Source organism: Neomonachus schauinslandi, chromosome 13 (assembly GCF_002201575.2).
Source record: "Neomonachus schauinslandi chromosome 13, ASM220157v2, whole genome shotgun sequence".
In the NCBI taxonomy this organism is placed as follows: Eukaryota; Metazoa; Chordata; class Mammalia; order Carnivora; family Phocidae; genus Neomonachus; species Neomonachus schauinslandi.
Genome location: NC_058415.1, coordinates 76019537 through 76046504, shown reverse-complemented (window position 1 = coordinate 76046504; position 26968 = coordinate 76019537). Strand labels below are relative to the sequence as shown.

Genomic DNA, 26968 nt, shown 5'->3' with positions numbered 1-26968 from the left:
AATGAATGCACTGATGATAAACAGGGACAGGTGGGTACACAGCAGCCCTCGGTGAGGGACATCTGACTTTAAGCTGTGGGTTGGCAAGTCGACCATAATTTGGTGCATTCATTCTCTACCTTGACCTCGCACATTGTAAAGTCTCCTAAAAACCAAGCCTATCCCACGAGGTATCTCCAGGACTCTCAAGCCGTGCTCATTCATGTGGGCAAAGAATGGACGTGTCAGAATCTGACCAAAGCCCTAAGGAGGTCATTCCTCTACCTTAATGCCTGGACCACCACTGAACACTAAGTGGACCCCAAGAGACAGCCAACTCGATTCTAGTAGCCATTCTCAAGGGGTGTGTGTGTGTGTGTGTGTATCCCCCCCCACACACACATATACTTATATATGTATATATAGTTTATCTATGAGGGCCCTTCTTATTGCCCTCTTGTCCATCTCTTCAGTCTGAGAGACTCAACAGGACTGAAGAGGGGATGAGGGTGGAGTGTCAAGCCTAGGACAGTGTTTAAAACCTCTTCACTTTACACACAGGGCCCCCTAGCCCAGAAGGGGGGCAGATCCCTGGCCGTGCAGGTGGTTTTCATATGTCACACGTTCTCCTGAATATCCCGTGCTGTACCACAGGTTGTCATCACACCCATTTCTCAGGTTAGAGACGTGCACAGAGCTCAGGTTACAGAGCAGGCGATTAGGGGCCCATGAATTAAAACCCACGTCCTTCGGCCTTCCGAGCCCAGCAATGGATACAGGGGAGCCCAAAAGAGGAAAGAGAAAGGAAGGTAGAGGAGAGAAAAGAAATGGGGGGGGGGTTTGCAAAAATACCAAAAAGATGAGTGATGGGAATAAGGCGGGGTGGGGAGTCACGAAGTAGCTGGAGAAAGTCAGTGCTGTGTGTTTGTCAGGAGATCTGTTCTAAAGGAGTATTTAGGGAGCGAGGTAGAAGCAAGGCTGTGATGATAAAATCTTCTTTTGCAAAAACAAGAGGCAGCCCGTGAGGAAAAGCCAAAGGCTCTCTTCTCCCAGGAGGGGCACAAAGCGGAAGATATGGTCAACGCAGGAGGCCATCCCTGCCCTGCTCAGCAGCAGCCCCGTCTCCCCTTCCCCTTTCCCGCAGCTCCCTCCCCTGCGCTCTCCTCCCCCACCCACGGGGCTGGGGCTTTAGGATCAGGCTGCTATGTTGTGATATATGAGCCAGCCGGAACTGGCATCATTACTGAGGGTGATCTCACCAGGCCCCTGCCTCTCCTTCCCAGGGAGGGGGGAGAGAGGGGGTGGGGAAGCAACTTTCTGAGGGTTCCTAACTGCCACGAAGCCAGCCTGTGCTGCCCGGGGAGGGGCCCACAGGGAGCTGCTCTGGGTGGCTCCAGAATGTGTCCTCCAGCCCCCAAGCCCACACGAAGGAAGGGACACACATCTCACCCCTGATTATGAGGCCTTGGATCAAATCCCCTCCTTGGTGAGGTGGGCTCTCCCCAGGAAGGGGCTCAGCCTGGGCTTCTGATGTGGGGGTCTTTGGAGGTGAGGAAGGGGAGGGACCTGGAGGTCAGGAGGGAAACCTGTTTCCCCTCCTTCCCAATGGTTGTCTCCCAGAGTCCCATGCTGCCTTTACCCTCTTAGCTCCCGCATTTGCCCCCCACCCCGGCCACCGTGGATCACCATATTCATAAAAGGGGCATCTGCATGGCAATGGGGGACATGGGTACCGGGAAGGGAAGGACGTCCAGGTTCCAGTGTCCTACTGACTTCTTCCCCTTTCTGCTTGACCATGAAAAAGCTCGGTGGGCAAAGGAATGCTACAGCCACACGTCTGCCTCCCTCTAGCTGGGCGAGCCGAGAGCCAGGCCGTGTGCGGCTGTGACATGTGCGTGGGGCGTATGCACACAGTGGCCGTGTGCATCTCTGCACAGGTAACATGTGTCAGGCCATAAGATGTGCTTGTGACAGGTGTGTGACCAAATGTCACACCTGTGTGCCTATTACGTGCCGCTGTGTGTGTTAGGTGATGTGTTTGTGCAGTATTTGGCTGATGCATATGTGCCAGGCATGAGTTAACGATGCGTGGGTTTGGGTCTATGTTTGGTTATTAAACATTTGTGCTTGTGTTTATTTTTGCATGTGTGAATATATTTGAGCGTATCCGTGGAGGTAGACAGGCAGGAAGTCTGTTTCTATAAGTGTTTTTTTTTTTAAAGATTATATTTATTTATTTGAGAGAATGAGAGAGAGCAAGCACATGAGAGGGGGGAGGGTCAGAGGGAGAAGCAGACTCCCCGCCGAGCAGGGAGCCCGATGTGGGACTCCATCCCGGGACTCCAGGATCATGACCTGAGCCGAAGGCAGTCGCTTAACCAACTGAGCCACCCAGGCGCCCTGTTTTGTTTTTTTTTTAAATAAGTCACTTAATGAAAATTTTCCCTCCCAGGGCCACTTAATACCAGTCATGAGTATAAGTGAATATTCACTTGCGTATCCTGACCGAGTTGGGGGTGGGGACCCCATCACAGACATAAGTGTCTAGAACCACCTATCAGGAATGATGGAGAGAAGAAAGCGATGGCTTTGGGGTGGAGCAGCCAATGTTTTTGACCATTGCTACACCTGTTGCCCTAACCTTCTAGAACGCCTATATTGGCAAATGACACAAGATACCACCCCTCTGCAACTGTCCTGGTCAGGGTCCTTTGGACTGGTGAATCTGTAGGAACTTAAAGTATCTTCTGAATCATCGGAGACAGCAACCTTGCACTTGGAGGTTTTTCTCACCCACGTAGGAGCAGATGCTCTGGGCTCCATGCAGGAGCGCTGATTCCTAGTCTGCTTGTAGGTGAAGAACATATGTGTGCTCTCAGGCTCTATGTTTCCCTCTTTGAGAGGCGGTGGTCAGAGGCCCCACACACCTCCCCTCTCCAACCACAGGCCTCGATTCTGGATAAGAAGTGACAGCTCCCATTCTGCTGGATGCAGAACTTATTGGCTCTGTGTGACTGGGAGTGAGTGTGTGCGTGATAACCTTCTGCTCCAGACATCCCTGGTGATTATCCCATAAATCACACTGGCCATGAGAAAGAACATCCAATTCCCTGGGCTTTTCATCATGGTCAATTAGGGAATCAGCCCAAGAGGTCAGCATCACCGCCCTCAACTGAGGTCAGACTCAATGCACGCCCACTTCCCCAGAAAGCCTCGGAGCCTGTGATTAATGCATCTGTCCAGACGCCTGGTTTCAACCAGGCCAATCCCTGGCATCAAACCCCAGGTTGTCTCCCCTCACTGTGAGCACTTTGTGAGCTAGCCTATCGCCACACAAATAGGATTCTGAACATGCTCTTTATCCTCTCAGTGGGAGGCCACAGAGATGCCAGGGCAAGAACTCGGGCTTCAGAGTAAGGGAGATATTCTGTTATCCCTTCAAGTCTCCATCTCCTCATCTGTTAAAGGTCATGGAGCAGATACGAGACGATGCCTCTAAAGTGCTTGCTGTGGGGCCTGACCCTTAATAGGTACTCACGAAGTATTAGGTTTATGCACAATTTAAGATTAACACCGGACCACGACTGCTCTCCGAAACACGACGTGTGCTTCCGTATCTCCTTCCCTTTGCACCACATGGTTCCTTCCGTCTGGAAGCCCATCTCCTGCCCAACAAGCTCTTTCCAATCCCTACAGCAGCATCCCTTCCCCTGGGAGCCTTCTGTGTCCCCCGACACGGCAGTCAGCTTTTCTGTACTCCGGTCTGACTCTCCACACTCACCGACCCTGGCTTCTCCAACACGCGTGCCCTTCACTCTCTTTCTGGGAGCACAGGACCTGGTCTCTCTCATCTCTGTCTCCCTCCCACGGGGCATCACGAGCAAGGCACTAGCCCCAGGCTCCCAGAAGGACCTGGCCCTCCCACTGCCACCCTCACGCGCCCACCATACCTATGGCATAGCCTTCCGGGCAATGCAGTTTGAGGTTGCTGTTGAGCTGGTCCGGGGCCGAGCACTGGCCCTGCATCTCCTGGCAGACGTGGAAGGAGCCGCTCCAGGTGCCGTCTTTCCGGCAGTGGATGATGTTGCTCCCACGTCCCTGAGCACCACAGAAGAACAGTCAGGGTGACCAAGGGGGACTGTCACCCTCACCATAATCAGCCCCTCCAAATAAAAGAGGAAACCGTTCCTCATCTCCCCAGGGCCCTGGAAGTGTTTGGAAAGCAACTGCTTAACAACGGTAGAAACCCACTCACCGTAAAATAGAGGCATTGTTAACATCTCCGCTTGACAGGTGGGGAAACTGAGGACTCAAACATGCTCAGAGCTCTCCAGGGAGCCTAGCTCCCACGATTCCTGAACCCTAGCTTCGAGCTCTTTCAGAGATTTCGGTCAGAGGGATTTGTTTTGTGTGTTGATTTTTTTTTTTTTTAAACTGAGATGGTAGGTGACCAAACGCACCCCAGCTCATACAGTAAGTAAGAACATGGGTCCTGTAGCTGTTTGTGAGAGGGTAGGCATACAGCAAAGCTTGTTTCCTCTCAGCCAGTGAGGAAGCACCCCACGGGAAGGCTCTGCCACACGTGAACTTGGTAGGTCGGAAGCTTTTTCATCCTTCCTCTCCTTTTCCTTCCTTCCTTCCTTCCTTCCTTCCGCTCCATTCCATTCCATTCCGTTCCAGCAGCAATGGCACCCCCGGAGGTGGTGTGGGGATACTTCTATCTGTGCCCTCCCCTGCCCTACACAGTTGCTACACTACACTACAGAGTTTCTCGATCTGCCGCAAGGCGGCAGGCACATGCGGCTTGCAGGCACCGTCCTCTCCTGCTGAGCCCCCTTTCAAAGTCTGGGATTCTCATGGGAGGTCCCGCTCCGCAGATACTTTAGAACTGCCCCTGAATCCAAGGACCATTTCTTAGTGCCCAGTCTGTGCCCGGCTCTGTGGCGCCCAAAAGTAAAGTGAGCCAGTATCGGCCCCCGTGAGAAAGACAGTCATGTGAGCAGCCAGCCACGTCAGTGTGAAGGTGCTCGGTGCTAGGTGCTCTGAGGACACAGGGAGAGCAATCGGTTGTCAGGGGCAAGCAGGGAGGCCCTGTAGAGGAGGTGATATATGGAAAAGAGTTTTCAAGGATGCATAGAATCACAGGCAGAACAGGGATAGAAAGACCTTTCTGGAAGGCCAAAGGGCATGTGCAAATGCAAGGAAGGACAGTGAGCAGCAGAGAGCTCCCCGGGGGTTCTCATCTTGTGAAGCAAGGGAGGATGAGCTGCTTGGCAGATGCAGGGTGGGGCCTTCAAAGTCAGCTTATGGAGTGTGGTGGCCTCTACCCATTCAGAATGGAGAACCATGGGTGGCTTCGGGATCGGGGTCCCTCCATCGTAGAACAAGCTGTATATTCTCTCCCTCTTTAAAGCTTTGGCTAAGAAGAGAATCCCTATATGAGGCCAGAGGAGCTGACTGCTCTACTCTCCATGCATTAGCTTCTGTGCCCCTCGGCTTCTGCTCAAACTCCTATGCCTGGCCTCCGGAGCCCTCATGGCCTTAGCTCTGGCTCATTCTCCATGGTTTTGCTCCCTACAGCACCACCACCAACCTCGAACTTTGGTTTAAATCGCCTGCACCCTCAAATGCCCCGTATGCCATCTCTGGCCGCCAGGCTTCTGCTTTCACACTCCTTCTGGTGGCTGTGTCTCTCTCCCCACGCAGACACCTTGTCTGGCACAGACGACCCTGTCCTACCACTGCTCTAGCCCCACAGAGCGTACTACCTTAAGGTCTCTGACACGCCCTGCCTCTGTTTACCATCCTTTCCCACCTAGAGGATGAACTCCTCAAGGCCCAAAACCCCCGCATCCTCGGGGCCTTTCCACAGCACATCACAGGTCCTGACCACCTGGTCCATTCATTCATCACTCAGTAGATATTTGTGCTCATTCAAGAACTGTTTAACAGAAGATGGGGTGAATAGGTGGAGAGTTATGGTGTGAATTTGTTCAATAAGCAAGGACACAAGTGAACCTGTGGGTGAGGGGATAAATGCACGAGTGAGCCAACGAAGACATGGGAGAACAAGGGAATAAATGAATGAGTGCATGCAGGAGGAAATGAATCAGCTCGTTGAAAGGGCTGATGCAGGCCGAAGGTCCCCCGTCTGAGAAAACAGCTGCAAGGAGACAGGATTCAGGAGAGAAAGGGGGGCCCTCTCCGGGCCTCTCGTGGGCCTTTCCAACTGCCGTGGAAGCGTCGGTGGCCACGGGACAAGGGTGGCCCATCCCAAGCACGCAGCTGTGGGACGTCTTGCAGAGTCCACCCCCAGAGGTTCTGCGTGAGCTCAGGGAGAGTTTAGGCAGCTTCGCCTGGATTCAGAGAAGCGACTCTCCCTCCTGGAGCCCCAGGCCCCAGGCCCCATGATTCTGCTGGGCCCTTGGGGGAATAGGAAATTGACCCCAATTTCCTGGAGCCTTGGCCTGGGCCTATGATGCATTTGGCCTCCAGCCCCTGAAGGGCTGCAGACCTCAGCACTACGTGGGCCAGAGTTGGCTGGGGACCTCGGTTTGCAGCAGAGAACCTATTAGAACTAGCTGGAATCTGCTCAGGGAATTTCGCCACAGAGAAATCCACCGTAGAAGGCTCCACCATAGAAGAGGGGAGCATAAAGGCCCTGGTCTTGCTGCCTCCAGCCCCTCTCCCTCCTGCCCAGTTTATCAGGCACTTCCGGCTGCTGATTAAATCTGCGTTTAAAAAGTATGCCATCCTGGGCGCCTGGGTGGCTCAATTGGTTAAGCGACTGCCTTCGGCTCAGGTCATGATCCTGGAGTCCCGGGATCGAGTCCCGCATCGGGCTCCCTGCTCGGCAGGGAGTCTGCTTCTCCCTCTGACCCTCCTCCCTCTCATGTTCTCTGTCTCTCATTCTGTCTCAAATAAATAAAAAAATCTTAAAAAAAAAAAGTATGCCATCCTTCTGCTAAGACACCTTCGCCTTCCAAACGAGTCACACTTGTGCCCTGGCATTCGAGGGTCTCCACGGTGGAGCCCAGATGGCAAGGCTAGGCCATCCCTTGCCATGCACCTGTCTTTCCTTCTAGTCTCACGGTTAGCTGGTCTCTCCTGCACATTTCTCTTGCTTCCCACCTCCGCATCTTTGCCCTCACTGTGCCCGCTGCACAGCAGACTTTCCAGAGCCTTTCTGGATTTCCAAGTTCCCCTTTAGGACTAGATCTTGGTGCACTCAGGGCTTACCTACCAGCTAGTACAGAGTCTCAGAATTAACCCTTGATGTTAAGTCTAGGTTGACCACAGAAGACCTGACGTTGAGGATGCAATCTGAGAGAACCCAGGACCACTAGGCAAGGAGCGTGCCAAGTGTACTCAGCTCTGAATGCACAGTTCTGCACGCAAAGGTGAAATCTCATCCAAGAGGGCTGAGCATCTCTCAGCAAAACATTTTGCCTCTTTGTGCCCATGAATAGGTCTGTAAAAAAGCACGTGTGCTCTCTCAAACTCTCTTTCGTCACACTGGTTCACAAAGCACTAAGGCATACAATAATTATATTATCAAATACCCATCACGTGCCAAGTGTTTTACAGGCATTTAAAAATCCTTTTAACAACACAGTAGAGTAGAAATCATATCCTTGTTGCAGATTCGGAAACTGAGGCTCAGCTAGGAAGTGAAAAAGTGAGTTTTTTAAATGATGCTAGTGTTAATGGTTAGGAGCATGGACTCGAGCCAAACGACATAGATTCGAATCCCAGCCCTGCAACTGCCCAGCTGTGAGTACTTGGGGAAGCTCCTTAACCTCTCTGTGTTCCTTACTTTCCTCAGCTGTTAAATGGGCATGGGGTCCCCTGCCTGACAGAGTCATCACGGGGACTGAGTAAGTTAGATTATGGGAAGCCTCTCGAGCTCCACACAAGCACCGGGCTCTCTCAGTGTCAGCGAAGGTTCTAGGCCACTCTGCTGCCATGTCTCTGGGGGGACTTCAGAATCCACTCAAGCATCACCCACATTTTAGAAGTGGCAGTAGCCGCGTGGGAAGGCAGCACGCCCCAGACATGGGGATTGCCCGAGCCAGAGGCTGGTCTCCTGACTGTAAGCCTCTGTGCCTTTACTACACTGGAGGGGAGAGGCGGGAGAGGGAGAATTAGATTTCTTCTCCTTAGCAGAAATGGAAATAGACGAAAGAGTGGCCGAGGGACACAGGGCAGCCTCAGAGCGGGACAGACCCAGGCAGCGCAGGCGGGACATAAAGGGCTAAGCTTTGGAGGCGGGCTGACCTAGGAACGGGAACCTCCGGTCCACCACTCCTGGCCATATGGCGGCGGGGGCAGGGGGGGCCACCTTAACTCATGGAACCTCAGCTTCCACATCTACAGAATGGGGCAGTAATGCCAGACAGATGCTGTGGGGCTGAAATAAAGTAGAGCACTCAGCCCAAGTGACTGGCAAGGAGTAAATGCTCAATAAGTCACTGCTGCTATTAATTACTTAATTCCCAGGCAGTGCCCTTATATGCACTTTGAGCCTTCCAAGGGTGACGTGTAGCCCTATGTGTACGAGGAAGGACCGGAAGAAAATCGGGTGTGGGCAATGACTCAGTTAGGAGATCAAAGTCGTGAAGATCTGAGTCTGCTGGTGCCTTGCTGTGCGACTTGGGGCAAGTGTCTTCCCCTCTCTGGGCTCCAGTGGTCCTATCTATAAAATAAGTGGGTTGCAGCGGGGGATCTCCTAGGTCCTGCCCACCTCCTGTGAAGTTTCTAACTTGCTCTAGGAAGCCCAGAGTGTCTAGGCAAGCCTTTGACAATGCTGCAACCGGAAACCACCCCTGCTTGGAGAGGTGTCGTGCGTGGGAGGACTCCGCCGTATCCACAGCAGAGCCCATAAAGGCATGAGCCAGATGCACGCCCCTAGTTGCAGGAAGGCTTTTACGGCCACCTCTGCAATCCATGCAATGGCCTGGGTGCGTTACTGATTGCACTCCTACCCTTCCTGTCTTGCTTTTGCTGAGCCGCTAGAATCCCTGTTAAGAGCATTACTTCGTCCACAAGCACCTTTAGCCTCTTCCTCTGCTGCAGTCCCCAGGCATGCATCTCCCACAGACTCTGTCCCAATCACAAGACGGCTGTTCCCCTAATCACCTACAAATGCCACCCCCTCCCCCATGCTTCTCTTGTGGAACCAGGCCTGAGTTATCACCTCAGACAGCTCAGGAGCATCTGCGTTGGATTAAATGTTGGGGCAATTAGCACTTCTCCCCAGTTGTCTGGGGATGAAGTTCCAGCCCTTTGCCACTAGCATGCCCTGGACGTGTTCAGGGGTGGTAGGAAGAGCAGGGCGGAGGGGCCCGTCAGCACCACCCACTCACTCATAACCGTGGGCAAGAACTTAGCCTCCAGGACTTCTTCCCTCATTCGAAAAAGGGGATGTTGGTTTCTTTTTCAAATGTCTGGCTGGTGGGAGTTGTCAAAATGAGAGAAAGTCCGGGGCACCAGTCTGGCATCCCGGAAATACTTTAAAAGTAAAGAAGCTGTTATTACCAAGGTTCTCCGTCTTGGTTTACAAAAATAGTATAAATTCGAGAGCTGAACTGTGCAATATGGTAGCTACTATATTAGCGGGGCTGTCTGCATTTAAATTTGAACTGTTTAAAATTAAATAGAGGGTAAAACGTGGTTGCTTGGTCGCTCCAGCCATGTTTCCAGTACTCCACAAGCCAGATGTGGCCAGTGGCCACCATACCAAAAAGCACAGACTGGGACAATTTTCATCACAGCAGGAAGTTCTACTGGGCATTGCTAGTCTAGAGAGTTCATATATTGTACAGGTTTACTTGAGCAATAAGTCAGGTTTCCCTATGGTTCATACCAGCTCTCCACCCCACACTGTGGCTTCATGCATGACAGATGCCCCCTTTCCTGACTTTCTGGGGCTAGCCACCCACAGAGGGATAGCTTTCAAGCCACTGCCTCTCCAGATTCTATAGGAGCGCACATGGAGCATCAGGGATTCTCTCCACTAGAAGTGACCTTAAAGGGAAGCTAGTTCATCTGTGTTTTTCTTCCCCAGGGCTGCCACGTACGGTGGCCCAGGTTGTATACTACACAATTTCAGGGGTTACTCATAGGCACGCTGTACTTTCATTACCTTATTTAATCCTGCCAAACCATGAGGCAGGTGATATTATATCCCCCCCACCATGAGAAAACTGAAACTTAAAGGGTTTAACAACTTGCCCAAGTCCTCCCACTGGTAAGTGGTGAAGTTAGGATTAGAACTCAGAGTCCAGATCCAGCATCATACTGGCTCCCAAGAAACAAATGAACTGGAGGTTTTATTTGTCAATTTGCTTTTAGCATTAGTGGGAGGGAGTACATGAACTTCCCCTATACTAGTCCCTGTCCTCTTCTGCCAGGATCTGGAACTTGTTTGGAAAGCAAAGAATTCCGGCTCCATACAAGCTGTTTAATTCAAGATACTCTGGGCTGTAGGTTTCTGCTGTGTTTACAGGCAGCAAGAGGGGATCTGAGGTGAATACTAGATTTGGCTCTCAGGCCCCTGGTCTGAGGGTAGAGGAAATTCATTTTCGGTACAAACTAGAAACGTCAATTGTATTAGGAGCCCATTTGGCACGCGTCCCCTCATTCTTTGAGCCGACGAGCAATACCCCACTCCTTTGCGTCTAGCCTCTTCGCCAGTTGCCAAACAGAACTGCTTGAGTCGTCTGATAAATTTACATTTTCCTCTCTTTTAAATACAAACTGGCCATGAAAGGTACTTGGCAGGCCCCAGGCAGACTGGGTTTCAGTTTGATAACATGACCGCGGCCAGAATAGTATTTGGCTCAGCAGTTTGGGTAACTGTTAGCAACAGTTTTATGTAAGGGAGGTAGAGGGAAGTTGATCAGCCTGCGTGAGGCCGTGGTAATCTCTGGCCTTTGCTTGTCCCGGCCCTGGCTTCTGCTTCCCTGGCAGGCAAGGATGGGAATGACCTGGGTACGCAGACATCTAAGAGTATACACGACAAAGGATTTTCAGGGGGTGCCTATTGGATTCAGTCTGTCCACAGTTGGGGGGCTCTGGATTCTGACTCAGGCGACACCAGCTGCGTCACCTTGGGTGGTTGAGTGACTGCTCTGAGTGTGAATTTTTCTCATTTAGAAAATGAGATTTTTCTGGACGTTCACTGAGGCTCTCATGGCTTGACATTCCATGAGCACCTACTAGGTGTCTGGCACTGTCCCAAGTACTGAAAACTCAGGGCAGATGAAAGAGGTGGTAAAGCACTTCACAGCCTGGGGAAGGGGCACCCGAAATGAGTTACAGGCAGTGTGGCCAGTGCTGGGGTGGGGGGAGCCCAAGCAGGGGCACTGAGCCCAACCATAGAAGGGACCTCAAGAAAGAGTTCCTGAAACTGATGGTTGCCAGAGGGGAGGGGTGGGGGGATGGGCAACACAGGTGCAGGGGAGTGGGAGTGGGAGGTATGGGCTTCCAGCACAGGGAAGATAGTCCACGGTAGTGTGACAGCCCTGCATGGTGACCGATGGCAGCGACATATACGGCGAGCACAGCTGTGTTGTACACCTGCAACAAATCGTGTGTCAACCATCCTTCAATAAAAAAGGGGGTTCCTGGAGGAATGGGTGCCCAGGCTGGCCTGGGGAGGAAGATGAGGAGCGAGGTAGCTGGAAAAGGAGAGAGGAGCTCTTTCATGTGAGGAGCAGGTGAGGGGGCATTGAGGATGGTGGTTTGCCAGGGCCTGGCACTGGCGGGGCACTAATAAAAATGGATGAGGACCGGCTGCAGGTGAAGCCAGCCCTGGGTCCCAGACAGCTAAACCCCAGCCCTACCTGGCAGAAGGTCCTTGCACACCCTTGAAATATAGGGCTCGGGCTATCAACCCAAAATGGCTGGTTTATCGTGGTGGAACCGTGGTGGATTTGCCATTTCCCTTGTCTGTTCTAGATTCCCTACCTGTCTTAGAAGGAGTAAGAGAAACTTTAGTCATAGACTCCATCAGCAGGAACGGCTCCAGTACCAGACTTCCTCTCGGTTACAGGGGGATGGAGATAAGATCCCAACCCTGCTATCTCCTCCTGGTCTCCCTTTCTTCCCTAGTGTTCTCCGGACTGTATACTTCTCATCGGAATGCGGTTCCCCTTCTCTTCATGCTGCCAGAGCCAACTGATGTCTTGAGGACATGGCGGCATTGCGTTTTTAAATACTCCAGGGACAACCACAGGTGATGGTGGTGGAAAGTTGGCAAAACCACCCTGGTCATTCCTATCACAGTAACTCAACTGTGATTGTTTTTACACCATGGGATTCCATATATGCTTTCCTTCATGAGGGCTCTAACACTAACCATTTTGCAAAGCTAAGAATCTCTGAGCCAAAATAGGGTGTTTAGGGAGGAAAACAAGGCTTAGGGAGATTCCCAAAGAAGATAATCAGAACCCAGTTTCTTAGCTTCTGCATTGGCAACACTGCCGTATCTGCAGAGGATCCGGAAGGATGCTGTTCTTCAGATACAGATGGGTCTTCGGTAAGCAGATTAGGATGGGGCCCAGAGCACCAACCTTCAAGTTCAAAGAGTCTTACCTGGGCAGCATCGCTGTCTTCACACTTGATTCTACACTCGCTGTTGAACTGGAAGCCATTCGTGCACTGGTAGAGCCCGTGGAATTTTGGCGGAGGTGGGTCACAGGTCACAGGAACACAAGCGCCCTCCTGCCAGCTACCATCTTGGGTACACTGAGTCTTGAAGGCCCGTCTTCAAAGAAGAGATAAAAGAAGAGATGTCTCAAGGATCAGATGGCTGGATGCATGCCCTATCCAACACCCAAGTTTCTCTGGAGCCAGCTGACCTCTCATTTCCCTTTCCCACTCCAGATCCCTGACCTGCCCTATTAGTTGGTAAGGGGCACGTGTAGGGATTAAAGAAAATTCATTGACTTGGGTCAAGCAAGAGTTTCAGACATTCTCTCAGTTCCATGTGGACTGAAATAAACTCAAGTCCTGCCAACTCTTGTCCTCTTCCTTCCTTCTAGAGTGTTCTGATGGGTGCTAGTACAATGATGATATTCATTCCTACCATTTATTGAATAATTACTATGTGCCAGGCACTTTGCAAACACTTTCTAGACACATCCTCATTTATTCTTTACAATAATATAATGCAGTAACTGGTATTATCATCTCCATCTTATTATTGAAAAGTTGAGGCCCAGAGAAGTGAAGTCGCTTGCCTGAGGTCACACAGCCAGGAGGCAGTTACTAACAATGTCCCTGTAGATTCTCACAGGGCAGCATATGATGAACAGTGGGTATTGCCTCCAGCAAAAAAAAAAAAAAAAAAATGAGTGCTTCCTTATAATCAGACATCCAGACCTGGTTCTCCTCGCCCCCAGAACCTGTGAGAGTGTGTTTCCAGCCCTACTTACTTCTTTGACTTCCGAGAGGAGCCAGGCACGTGATATCCAGGTTTGCACTTGTACTTGCAGAAAGAGCCCACCTTGTGCTTGTTCTCTCGGCACCGGGCTGTCTGGAGGTCTGCGTTGGGCACTGGGGGTGGAGCTAGGCACATGAGCTCACACAGGGCCTCTGGGAAGGACCACAGGCCGTCCTCCATACAGGTCAGGAGGCTGTTGTTGCCTGGAGGACACAGGCGGACAAGGTTAGCAGACAGGGTGAGGGGGGTCTCTGACACCCAAGCTAACTTATGGGCTGCCTGGGCTTCATTAAGCTTGAAAAGCCAGAGGGTCCTCCTCTTGGAATTCCAGCCCCTTCTGTTTCCAACTGAGGGCCTCTGGGAGATGGAGGGCGCTGTGACAAAGAGTAGATCCAGCGCGGGGACTAACTCACCCCACACTGACAGTAAATTAAAATTCAAGGATCCCAACTCCCGATTCGGAACCTCTTCTACTGCGTAGGAAGAGACCTTCCATGGGGTGCCTGGGTGACTCAGTTGTTAAGCGTCTGCCTTCGGCTCAGGTCATGATCCCAGGGTCCTGGGTTCAAGCCCCACATCGGGCTCCCTGCTCGGTGGGAAGCCTGCTTCTCCCTCTCCCACTCCCCCTGCTTGTGTTCCCTCTCTCACTGTGTTTCTGTCAAATAAATAAATAAAATCTTTAAAAAAAAAAAAAGGAAAGAGACCTTCCTGCTCCTTCCATCCATCCTCCTTGCTGCCCGGTGGGCATCCGAGCTGACAGGGGAAAGTACATATGCCTTCTAATAACTGACAAAGCAGGCTCCCATCAGAATCGACTCTGAGCTCTCGTAGCAGTGTGCCGGGCGACCTCGAGCTGCTGGCTGCTCCTCTCTGGGCCCTGCGCCCCTGTACATCTCTTAGCCCCCCTTGGGCCTGGAAGTGATGGCACTATGGTATCCGGAGGTCTGATATTTTTCTGCAGGCCCCAGCATTCAGTGAAGCTTCGCCAGAGCAGCGCTCCCCTGAAGCCCATGCCAGCTCCAACAGGTGTGCGGATTGCCACCGGGAGGCTACGGCGCAAAGAAGTAAACCACGAGGCGTCGGGCTTTTCACTGCCAGCTCATATATTATCGCCGCACAGCCTGCCCCAAACCTCCCCAAGACAATTAGAGATGGACCCGAAGCCCGCGTTTCTCAACCGAACGCTCCTCTCCGCGGTTATTACCGAACGGTGTTGACAAGCAGGGCTGGACGCCCGTGGGAGGCTGCGGGACGGGAAGGGTGGAGGGGTGGAGGGGCGAAGGGGTAGGGGCGGAGCTGACATGCACTGCGTCCTGAGTGCCGTGGGACGTTGTCTGAGTTAGTCTCACAGCGGGCTCGTAGCGGGACGACGCATGTTTGGGAGTAGAGACTCAGAGAGAGAAGTGACCTGACCAAGTCCTCGTAGTTAGTAAAAGGCAAACTGAAGCTTAGAATCAGTGTTGTCTAACAACGGAGGAGTTGTTTTCTATGGGAACCTGGCTACCTATGCTCAGTAGAGCCTTTTCGTCTGTTCTCAGGGAGCTAAACGAGAGAGGCAAACCCCAGCTCTCCGGTCTACAGAAAGAGAACGATTGCGCCTGTCTCTCATGGCGATGAGAAGACAAAAGGAAACATTTCTGAAAAGTGTCCAGGGAAATGCTGTCAGGGTCCTTATTTGCTTCTTCCCCCGTCCCTCCCTTCTTGCCTCCCTCCCTCCCTCCCTCCCTCCTAACCTTGCCTTCACTGGCTGATCTGAGGAGGGCCATGTGAGGGCACAGAGCCCTTCATTCATCCAACAAGCATCCGGACATGCCGACTATGTGCCAGTTACTCTGTATGTTGGGACACAGCAGTGAACAAAACAAACAAACAAAAACCCCTCAAACCCTGCCCTCTTGGAGCTTCGATTCTAGCGTGATAGGGAGGAGCCCAAGAAACAGCATGAAGAAATACGCCGTTTGGTGTGCTGGAAGGCAGCAGGTACTCTAGAGACAAATAGAGCAGGTCGAAGATGAAGCAGGGAGTGCTGTGCCCTTTTCTGTAGGCTCCTTGCTCCCCCCGACCCCACTCACTGTCTTCTTTCTCCTCCTGCGTCAGTGCGATCCATCTGGTGAGCACAAGCCAACCTAGTGTCTGTGAACCCCACAGAGGATTGTGTGCTTATAAACAGTGATGCTGCAAACTGCAGAGATTTCTACATCAAGTGGAGGATGATTCATTTGGGTTCCATAGAAGCAGAGAGGCTTCTAGAACACCAGAGACTACAAACTACTTTTTGCATTGCTTTTGTGATTGGGGCAGTGTTTTGGGGTGTACGAGCATATCTAAAGCTATAGGAGAAACTTAGGAGGGGAGAGGGGAAGAGAAGTTATAAAAGATACAGGGCACACACCTCTCTGAATTCCCCAAGAAGGATAAAATACCGGTGGAAAAAAGTGTTAGGACTCCTAAAAGCACACCCTATCAGCTATGCAAATTATACGTCGTGGAGGGCAAGTCATGGTCCTTTGGTGGCAAGAGAACATAAAAATTGCAAAATGTTCATCAAGAGAGGAAACGCAAACCAGAAATGTTAAATTCTGAGAGAGGGTAAATAGGAGTTAGCTGTGTACCACGGTCAAAGGAAGAACCACGCTAAAGCCTCAACTGGTGGTTCAGGACCATGGACATGCCCCCTCCCCGCCAACAAACAAAATCCAAGAGATGCAGATGCTGAACTGCACAGAATCAGTATTTCCATGACCCAGCTACAGCCACTACTCTATACCCACCATGTGGCTTTGAAGAAAGCAGGGTATGACACGCGCTATCCGTGTCCTGCCCTCATCCCCTTGGCCTTGACCTCAGCACCCCGAAGGATGGTCCCCATACCTGCAACCCTATGCCAGAGGCCTTTTGCTGCGGTCCCACAGGGCCAGCTCCCAGGGCTGGGGCTTCAGTGCTGCTGGAAGTGGCATTAGTTCTGAAGAAGATTCTACCCTGTCTCCCATAGCTCCCCAAAAGGACTGAGTTCTGGTTGCCCACAGCAGAACCTGGCTCTCAAAGAGATTCTGGATGCTTCTGTCACGTCCAAGCCTCCCTATCTCATTCCCTACCTGTGTTTCCTCGGGGAGCATGACTCAGGACAATAGGCGCAGGCATTTCTGAGCCCGGGGCTTCTGGTTGGGGGTAACAGTGATGTCACAGACAGGGTTCCAAAAGGTTATGTGACCCTGAACTTCCATCCGTTCATCTTTTAAAGTCAGGAAAATAAATCGTGCTCAGCCTGTCTAAGAATGTGCCTCAAGAAATTCCAGTCTTTAACGAGCATTAAAATAATTGTAAATGTGCTGTCAAAAAGATGTGTCTATTTTTATTATTTTTTATTATTTCATTCAAAAGATTACCCAGAAGACCAAATCTCCTCCAGAGTGCCTTTAAGACTACAAGGAGAGAAATGCCAGGAGCCCTAACGTCTGGTTTTCTTAATACCTCTTACATGGTGCCTGCATCCTAAGGCCAGGGAATGGACCTTTTTCATTCTTTTAGTGCCAGAACCTAGCCTAGTGCCAAGCACACAGTGGGCCTTTAATACCATTTGTTAAATGCATGAGCTATTATGAATCTACATGTGACCTTGAACAAGTCACCTAACCTCTCTGGCCCTAAGCCAAAGCTGTCTTTGAGTTCTTGCAGCTCTAACCTTTTAGGATGTGAAAGAATATTGGCCACTGTATTGTTTTGAGAAAACACAGATGCAGCTAGAGGGACTGGAAGTGGACATGCAAGCCCTCGGGAGGCTGCATCAGCCAAAGGCTAGTGCTGCTGGAACTGGGAAGAGATTCAGTTTCATTGCTCTTGATGAGAAATAGACCTTAACAGAAGTTACAGAAGAGGAAGAGGAAGAAAGACAGGATGTGTAAAGAGGTCTCTGTGTACAAGGTCTGGGGCCAGGTGAGGCAGGAAAGGAGGACATCAAGGATTTCAGGATGGTTGTTTTCCCAACGATAGCCAACGGGAACTTCAGCCAGCACTCGGGCTGTAGCAAGTCAGAGGGAAAAACCAAGGCAGAAGAGATGGACCCATTAAAGAGAAGCATGCAAGCCTCTGCCAATTTTAGTCCGGAAGGCACATTGCTAGGCTCCTGGACTCCAAGGAGTCAAAGAGAAAATCCGAGCTGGGCTTGGCAGTCCCAGAAAATATGTCGTTTGGTCGGTCAAATTGGATTCTTCCAGCTCTAGCCAGGGTGAATCAGGTTATATCTTGATCGTTTATTTGTCTAGTTCTCCCCCTAAATGTCTGAAAGGAAGGCTACTAAGAGCCGTTTATAATTCAGCCCATGAGGCAGGACGTACCAGGGCCATCTGCTTGACGCTCCTAATAACCCAATTTGTCATTAACCCCATTTTGTAGGTGAGAAAACTGAGTCCCCAAGGAGGGAAGATGAGTTCCCTCAATCTAGAGTTGGGGCTCCCTCCAGGTCTGCCTGACTCCTAAGTGCTCTCTTGATCCCACGACAGAGCCTTTATCCATGAGCACAGCCAAAGAACATCTCACGGAATCAGGAGAATTTGGATGAGTGGAGTATCTCGAAATCAAAAACTGGTCATATAATAATATTTCAGAACCTCCCCCCGCCCACTGTCCAGAATGGTGCCCGTCACTTCTAAATTTCTTTACCAAGGGGCCCCATTTGTCATTCCACATGTTAGGCTCAAAGGAAAGAGGCTGTTGTCAGATGCAGTCACAGTCAGGAATAAGTGATGGAAACCTTCCCAACATGTTAGACTCAAAGGAAAGAGGCTGTTGTCAGATGCAGTCACAGTCAGGAATAAGTGATGGAAACTTTCCCAAGAAGAGAGAGAAAGGAGCCTGCAACGCTGGACACCTGCCATGAAGAAGAGGCTTGCGAATGCCAATGGCAGACATAAGTTAGATGATTTCACCAGATTGGTGGGAATGGCATGCCTAGCAAGGGGGTACCATTTCTAGGGTCAGGACCCTGCCCCAGTGCTAATGATAACTCCTATGTGTCCTTGTGTAAATGACTTCCTCTCTTGGGCCTCGGTTTCCCCATCGTGAAATCAAATGATTCACCTTGATGACCCCTGGGCTCCTCCCAGCTCTGACGTTCCAGACTTTGATGGGGTTCTGGGTTGAGGGACAGACTTTGGGAAAGGTTAAAGGGCTTCTGAGATAGCAAGTAAAAGCAGATTTGACTCTCGAAACTTGGGCAACTGCTCAGTGTGGAGCAGGAGTGAGAGAGATGGGAAGAATTATTTAACAGATGACATCTTAGCCTTGGTCACATCAAAAAGTGGTCTCATAATGGACAAGTCCCTTCTCTACTGTGAGCCTCAAGTCCCCAGGCAGAATCTGAGTAGTGGTCTCCCATCAGCACTCAGCAGTGGTTTGGACTCAGTGACGTCCTGGACCCTCACCATCCCAAACACTAAGGTAACAGAGGGAGAAAGCAGCGTTCTCTTAGGAGCTGTATGAGAATTTCTGTTGGAGTGGGGGGATGACCCTGTTTTTGTGGAGAAGATGCCCTGATGAGACCCTTGGGGCCCTCCAGGGCCCGGCCACCTGCTTCTGAGAGAAAGAAGGGTCTCCTCCTGAGACAGAAGAGAGAATGTGCAATTTCTACCGTGAGGGAAGTCGTAACAGGGTTCTGCAGGGAGAGGTGCTGGGTGTCCCCCAGCTCACATCCCTGTCTTTGGAAAAGTCTGAGAAATCAGGAAGTGCTCAATGGTATTGGGTATCCTCTGGAAACAAGTGGATAGGCTGAGTTTTCAATCTGAGATTAAAGAAGCAAAACAGAAAAGCCAGCAAAAGCCAGAAGCACACAATAGGTCTTTTAAAAAGATCTTTGTAAGAGGAAGGTGTGCTTACTGTATTTTTTTTTAAGATTACCTATTTAAGTAATCTCTGCTCCCACTCACAACCCCGAGACCGAGAGCCCCATGCTCTTCCAACTAAGCCAGCCTGGCGTTCCAAGGCACACTTGCTTTTTAGAAGCCCCCCTCCACACTCAATACCAAGTGCACCCAACACAGCTGAGTTGAGGTTGACGAGGTGATATAAGTAATGTGGCATGTTCAGCCCTTTAATTAAACATTTATGACTTTGAAGTTTTGTTGTTGTTGTTGAACTTGAGAATGTATTTTCCCTCCGTTTCTGTAGCTTCTGTCTGTGCTGGTAGGGCTCACTTGGTAAAGTGCTTTGGCAGAAGGGACTCTAAGGCTGTGAGTTTGCAGGATATTTTGCATACATCTTGAAGAGGGCTCAGAATTTAAGTGAAAGTGGGGATATTCAAGAAAAACTCACTGGGAATAGAAGAGGGAGTGGGTTTGGGGGGTTACCCACGTTATACCAGTTGCCAGGGGGCTACATGTAACTGCTTGGCTGCCAACACTTAACCTCTGGGTCCTGGACAGAGCGTGGATGAGGGAGCATGTCTCCACAGCCCCCAAGACTAAGGCCTCCATGAGACAGAGGTCAGGGCTGGGAGAGAGGCCACGGCACAAGGTTCTCACAAGGGGCGCCCCTTGGGGAAGGTCAGTATTCGCTAAGCACTTTCTCTGGCTCTGGAATCTTACACATACCTTCTCTTTCAGGCCTCAACCTGACCCTTCAATGTGAGCCCTCCTCCAACCCATTTTACAGATGAGAGTACTGAAGCTCAGAGCCATGAAATAGCTCTCCTAAGATCAACAGCTGGGGCAAAGCCAGGAGTGGAATCCTAGTCTCTCTGATTCTAAAGACAGTGCTCTTTTTGCTTCATTTAAGCTACTAGGAAAAGCAAAATGAAGGGAGGAAAGGGAAGCAAACAAAAAATGGAGGAAAAAAGTTGTGTTGTTCACCTCTTTATCCCCTCGCTTGAGAAGGGGGGGGCATTTTCAAGTTCAAGAAAGAGGTAGTGGGGCCTTCACACAGTCCTTGCTGCCTGCAGACCCAAGGAGAAGCATCAGATCTGGGATTGAGCACCAGATGATGCTGACAACCAAGGTGCATGAAATGCCAGTGGGTCCTAGTGGGTCAGTGTGGCCACTGGAGAGAGGCTTCTCCGTATTCTCAAGGGAAGAACAAAGTTGGGATCAACAACGATCAAAATGATGGTCCCTCTGGGGCCTCGCCCCCACAGCGGGGTCACCCCCCTTTCCACCATAGTCAGCAGAGAAGCAAAAGAGTCTGAATCACTTCGACTGAGAATCATTATTAGCAGGGGTGCCCGGGTGGCTCAGTCAGTTAAGCATCTGACTCTTGATTTCGGCTCAGGTCATGGTCTCAGGGTTGTGAGTTCAAGCCCTATGTCAGGCTCCACACTCAGTGCGGAGTCTGCTTGAGATTTTCTCTCTTCCTCTCCCTCTGCCCCTTACCCCCAGCGTGTGAGCACATGCATGCGCGCTCGCACGCTCTCTCTCGCTCTCTCTCTCTCTCCCCAAAATAAATAAATAAATAAATCTTTTTTTAAAAAAAGGATCATTTTAAGCCACAGTGAGGGCTCTAATAATCAATGCTAATTTACACACCACTCCTTCCCAAAGGTCTCTGTTTGAGAGGAGAAGTGTGATTTCTTGGTCTGGAGTCATGAACATGCCCCACATCTGGGCCACGGGAAGGACTCAGAAATGTGGAGGGCTTACAATTCCCACTATCTCTTCACCTCTCTCCAGCCTACGTCTTTAGAGTATCTCACCTGAAGTGTCTATAGTTTCTGTATTCAAATCACATTGGGTTAAAAATGAGAGGACCTAAAGGCTGAATCCCATGAGTGCTTCCTGTTTTTCTTTTGGAGTAGTATAGGGAGATTACTTGGTCTTTCATTCACTTCTTAAAAGAAACATTTCCTGTGGTATTACTTTTATCAATTTATCCAGCCATCCAGTCAAAACACCTTATTAAGTCTTATTAAGGGCAGGTTCCGGGCTTGCTGACAGCGATGGGAAAATGGATTACACATCGCCACTGCCCTTCAGGAACTCATGTCCAGTAATCATTGGGAGTTCTGCATCCCCCTGAAAATTTGGGGAAACTATTGACCCTCTCCAATTATCAAAATGCCTGAAACTCAGGAATACATAATATTACATCTAAGTTCAAGGGAATTCATAGACCTGCCCCCTACCCCCCCCACACCCCATGGGAATCCATTATTCCTACTCAGTAGAATGATGGCGGGACCTTTGCTTGATGGTCGGACACATCTGAGGTAGGACCCATGCTTGAGTGAGATATCATTTTGGGTATCTGATAAAGGGACCATGTTCCCTCTGATAAAACAAGAAAAGGAGAAAGTCCTGGCACCTCTGAGAAAGGGTATACAGATCTTCCTCAACATATGATGGGGTGACATCCCAATAAACTCATCATAAGTTGAAAATATTGCAAGTCAAAAATGCATTTGTATTTCTAACCCACTGAACATCCTGGCTTAGCCCAGTCTACCTTAAACGTGCTCAGAACACTTACAGTAGCCTACAAAGTGGGGCAAAATTGTCTCATGCAAAGCCTATGTTATAATCAAGAGCTGAATACCTTATGTAATTTATTGACTGCTCTACTGAAAGTGGCAGATAGAATGGTTGTTGGGTATCAGCTGCGAGGTGCCACTGCCCAGCACCCCGATGCTGTGTTGGACCACATATCAGCAGCCCAGGAGAAGGTCAAAATTCAGAATTCAGAGTATGGTTTCTACTGAAAACATGCCGCTTTTTACACCATCAAAAAATTGCAAGTTGAGCCATCATAACTTGGAGATCATGTCACATCATGTCAAACCCTCAGTATTCTGACTGGAAGCCAAGAGTGTTCCTTTAGAAATACCACTAACTTGCTCTGTGATTTTCTTCAAGTTCCTTCTTCCCTCTCACTGGACCTCGGTTTTACCATGTTTCCAAATAATCAATTATTTGACCCGAGCTCTGAGAACCCTTCTGGTCCTGACATCCTCAGTCAGCCAGGCCAGCCTGACTCTGCCTCACTCACCCAACACTCCGGGGCCTTGCCCAAGAGATCCCCATCAAGAGTTCCTACCCACAGCTGCTCCCCTCCCAGTGGATCCCTCCTAAAGAGGAGCAGTGGTTTTGGTGAAAGACACACCTGGGCCCCTACATGGATCCCACCCTGGAGAGTGTGGCCTTGGGCAAGCTCTTTAACGTCTCTGAGGCTCCATGTCCTCCACTGGGAACAGAGCAATAATCCTAAAATGTATCTCTTGGGCTTACTGGGTCCTCATCCTAGCCGGTTCCAAATGTTACTTTCTTTTCATCTTTCCCTTCCTCCCTCCCTCCCCCGCTCCATTCCTTCCCTTCTCTCTTCTGTAAGACTTGCAAGGACCCTGGAGGAGATGTCACCATCTTATTATCCACACTCTACTTTCTCCTTGGCTGCACAACAAGGCAGTGCACATAAATTCCCTCCATTGGTCGAGGGAAATCAGAAGAGCAGATAAAAGCCCGCCCGACCCTGGGTGTTTGAGACACAGGGGAGGGCCTGGAAGCACCCTCCGGGTTTCCCACAGAGCAAGCAGGGCAAACCCAGCCCAAGGGCCCTCCTCCATACCTTTCAGCTGCGCGGGGTGATGGCACTGGAAGGAGCATTTGCTGCCAAAGGTGGTGCCTTTAAGGCAGGAGAAGGACGCGGCATAGACGTGATGCTGGTCTGGGACGCCGCAGTCCACTGGCTCGCAAGCCACCTGCTTGTTCCACTTGCCCTCGCTGCAGGTCACCGTGACGCTGGGTCCCACCTGGAAGGCAGAGGTGGAGACAATAAGCACACTGAACACCAAATGTGGGGAACACCTCTCCCCTCACCCTGGCCCCACTAGTCTCATCCTGGCCCCAGGAGATCCACGTTGAACTGTAACTGGCTTTTAATGAATTAGGTATCTCAGTTCCTATTCTTCAGATGCAGACACTGAGGCTCAGGGACACTGATTAGCTCCAAGTGACATGGCCGCACTCCTAACTGCTCCCTGCAGAGCCTCCCAGATCAGTATTCCCATGGTGCTGGCTGATGAGAATCTCGAGGCTCAGACCTCCTGGGGCCTGATGACTTCTTTCATGAACTAGCCTGTGAAAAATGCACAAGGTGGTTCACTGGCTCTCGATCGTCATATCTTTTCTTGGCTCTGCAAGAGGTAACAGGTACCCTTTGCAGCATTTGGCACCGAGTGGGCATTGCCCTGGGATACGGGAGGCCCGGATGTTTGTTCTCTGTGCTATGAGACCTTGGGCAAGTCCCTTTCCTTCCTTGAGCTCTTGCATTGGCACTGAACCCCAGAATGGCTCTAAGAGCCCCTCCCTGCCCTGAGATAGTTGAGAGAGGTAGACATGAGGACAGAACAAGCCTGGGAAAAGCGAAAAGGGTCGACAGGGCTTTGAACCAAACCAGAAGATGGCAGGGGTGCGTGGGTGGAGGGGTGAGGCTGAGCTTCAGAGCCAAGGGAGGGACCGCCGTGGGCAGCCCACAGGCTGCTATTCAAGGAGGAAGCCGCCAGATCCCAGGGGATTGGGGATGCCAAATGTTGATCTGGAATTTTAAAAGCAAAGGACATTTTTCCCCTCTTGAGCACACATCAAAGGGAGCAGAGGTCCCTCCCTGCCAAAACAGCCTAATTGTTTCCGCAGGAGTTCAGACCTGCCATGTTAAACACAAGGAAGTAGGTGTCTAAGACAAGCAATTGAGGGCCCCGGAGCTCCCTCCAGCGGGACTCTGTTCCAGCCCAGAAGCTCTGTACCGCGGCCTCCCCAGCTGCAAGGAGTGTCCCCGTGTGTCTGCAGCAGGAAGGGCAAGCCTGGCAGCAGGGTCCCGGGAAAGGCTGCATCTAGTGACTGAGCTCTGGAACCTCAGATCTGCGGGCTTCATCGCCCCACTCCCCACACCCCCACCCTGAGACCCCACAGCAGCATCTGGCTGAAGCAACACTCTGCCTCATCTCAAATCCACCCACTGCCATGGCCCTCGCGCCAGACACTGCCCTCCTCCGTGAGCAACTCCGATGACCCATGAGGGCTCTCCCCGGGATGGGTCGCACAGCCAGACGCCAAGCCACACCCAAGCGGGCAGCCAGAAGGACCTTGATCAACCATGATCTGACCACGTCACTGTCTTCAAAAGCTCCCTGTGGCCCTAAAGATCAACCTCAAACTTCCTGGCCAAGCGAACAGGGCTGTGCACTGGTGGACCTTGCTGGCCCCTCCAGCCTCATTGCTTGGGTGAGTTGGGGGGAGGAATAAATTTGTCTGTGGCATGCTCTTTTCTCAGCCACAGGCCTCCTCCTACCATTTCTGCCTGTGCCCAGAGCACCTGTTTCTTCCCCACACCCCCAACACACCCCTGTGCCCATCCATCTATCTGGTTCTCTGTTTTCAAGCCACTTCTTCCAGGGTGACTCCCCCTGGGCTTTCACCACACCCAGCACCTGCCTAGACGGGCATTTATCACACTGAGAGGTCATGACTCACTCCTTGCCCGCTCCCGGCAACAGTCCTCCTTGGGAGGAGGGCCTAGGTTTATCTTAGTGACATCTGTTTTTTTCTCTAGCACCTACTACAGCATCTGGTCCCTGGCGAACAGATGTTTTGCAATCTGTTTTACAATGACAGCGAATGAGTGAACACCTCATTGACAGAGGGCTCACCTCTTTCTAAAGCAGCCCCTTCCATTGTAGCGGAGCTCAGCCTGTGAGGGTTTCCTTCCCAAGTGCTCCGCAGGTGCTTTTCCACACTTACAATCCCAACAAAGACTCTGATACGTGCTGTGTGTATGGAACACTATTGTGCACAGAAACCCTGGTCTTGGAAATTCCAGATTCATGGATTGATGCATTCAATCAACACGTATTTATTGAGCATTTGCTGGGTGGCGGCACCCTGTGAAATGCTCAACACCCGGTCAGCCAGCCTCTCCCCACCCCCAACCCCGGGGGACCGCAGAGGGGCTCTGAGCCCAGCACCTGCGCACACCTGGCTCTTGATGAGCTCGTCGTCCCGCTGTATCTGGAGCACGTAGCCCGTCCGGCAGCTCACGGTGCACCGGGCGCCGTGATAGCGGTCACTGCTGGAGCAGTTGAGAGACGCGTTCTCCACGGCCAGTTCTGGGCAGTCAGCGGCCTCACACGCGAAGTGCACGCAGCTGGGGAGGAAAGTAACAAGACGGTAAGAGGGGGCTTTCCTGACAGCCCGCTGCACGCCAGAGGGAAGAGCAAAGCTGACGGCATCCCTCTCCCGGATTCCAGGAGGCTGAGACAGAGGAGGGGAAGAGGGGCCGGCTTTGGCGAAGAAAGCTGTGGAGGCAGCAGCGTTGATCACAGGGCAGTCTGTGGAGGCAGATAAACCGGGGTTCGAGTCTTGCAGCAAGCTGTATGTGTTGTGAACCTTCAAACCTTGCCGAACCTCAGGTTTTCCATCTGTGAAATAGGGGTCACGATGGCAGCGAGTAGTCACTGAGTTTCTTATGCGCCAGGCGCCGAGCTGAACGGTACCCTCTTCATATTTGGTGATAGGACTCACTTCTGAGGGGTGCAGTGAGCATCACAACGGAGAGGGCAGGAACGGTACAGAGCAGAATTCCCGGCCCATAAAAAACACTCAATACGGGGTAGCTAATAGTGTAAACAAGTCTATGTTCTAGTACCTAGAAGCTGTGTGGCGTTGGGCAAGGTACGTCCCCTCCCTGAGCTTCAGAGTACGCTCAAATTGGGCCGAGCTCAATGGAGGTGCTGAAGGTAGAAGTCTTTTATAAACTATAAAGTGATTAATGAATTGTTAGTAAGGTTGTACAGCGATCACGCCTTGCTTCTTGCTATAGCTGCTATAGCTGCCGTTCTAATCTTCCTTCCAATTTGAATTCTACCCACTCTTCAAGTCTGAGCTCCATGTAAATGTCTACAGGAAGCTTCCCTGTGTCCCCAGGGGGGGCTCCCTGGCAGGCCTCCTGCCTTCCTTTCTCTCACGGGCCTCACGCTTCATGCATTGACAGCACAGGGCCTGGGTACCCACCATGTGCTGGAATGTGTGCTAATCCTTAAGGAAATGGAAATCCCAAATCCCTGTGCTAGATGATCTCTCCCCTCATGTTACTGTTACACAGACACTCAGTAACATTAGTGACTATTCACCGATTGCTTATGTACATGAGCTCACTCCATCCTCACAACACCCCTATGAGCTAAGTGTTATTCATTTTATAGTTGGAAAAATCGGGGACCAGGGAGATCAAGTTACTTGTTTAAGTTCCCACCCAGACGTGTGACTCCAAAGTCCTTGTTGTTAACCTTGCCCCACACCTGGACTGGAACTTCCCTGAGGGTAGAGATAATGCCTGTTTCATCTTGGTATAATCTGCGTTGCAATAAAGAAACTTTGCATGCAGTCGGTGTTTCCTAAATGGTGGCAGTGTCGGGCGATAGCACTTAAAGCACTTGGAGGAGATTGAGACGTTGATTGGGAACAGTGAAAGTGTGTTGGGGGCAGTTTTCTCTAACCTTTGCCTCCCTGACCTTGTCTACACCAATGCCTGCCACACGGTATGCACACACAGAGCTAGGGGACGCCCGCC

General features: G+C 51.1%; 1 protein-coding gene across 1 annotated transcript in view; it reads right to left on the bottom strand.

Moving 5' to 3' along the window:
* The window catches only part of PAPPA (pappalysin 1), a 253181-nt gene that overhangs the window by 28186 nt on the left and 198027 nt on the right, over positions 1-26968 (bottom strand). The window contains exons 15-19 of the mRNA XM_044920426.1: positions 25375-25543; positions 22970-23153; positions 13419-13629; positions 12577-12748; positions 3930-4077 (exon numbers count right to left, since the gene is read on the bottom strand). Of these exons, the coding sequence (XP_044776361.1) occupies positions 3930-4077; positions 12577-12748; positions 13419-13629; positions 22970-23153; positions 25375-25543 (884 nt within the window). The remainder of the gene's footprint in view (positions 1-3929; positions 4078-12576; positions 12749-13418; positions 13630-22969; positions 23154-25374; positions 25544-26968) is intronic.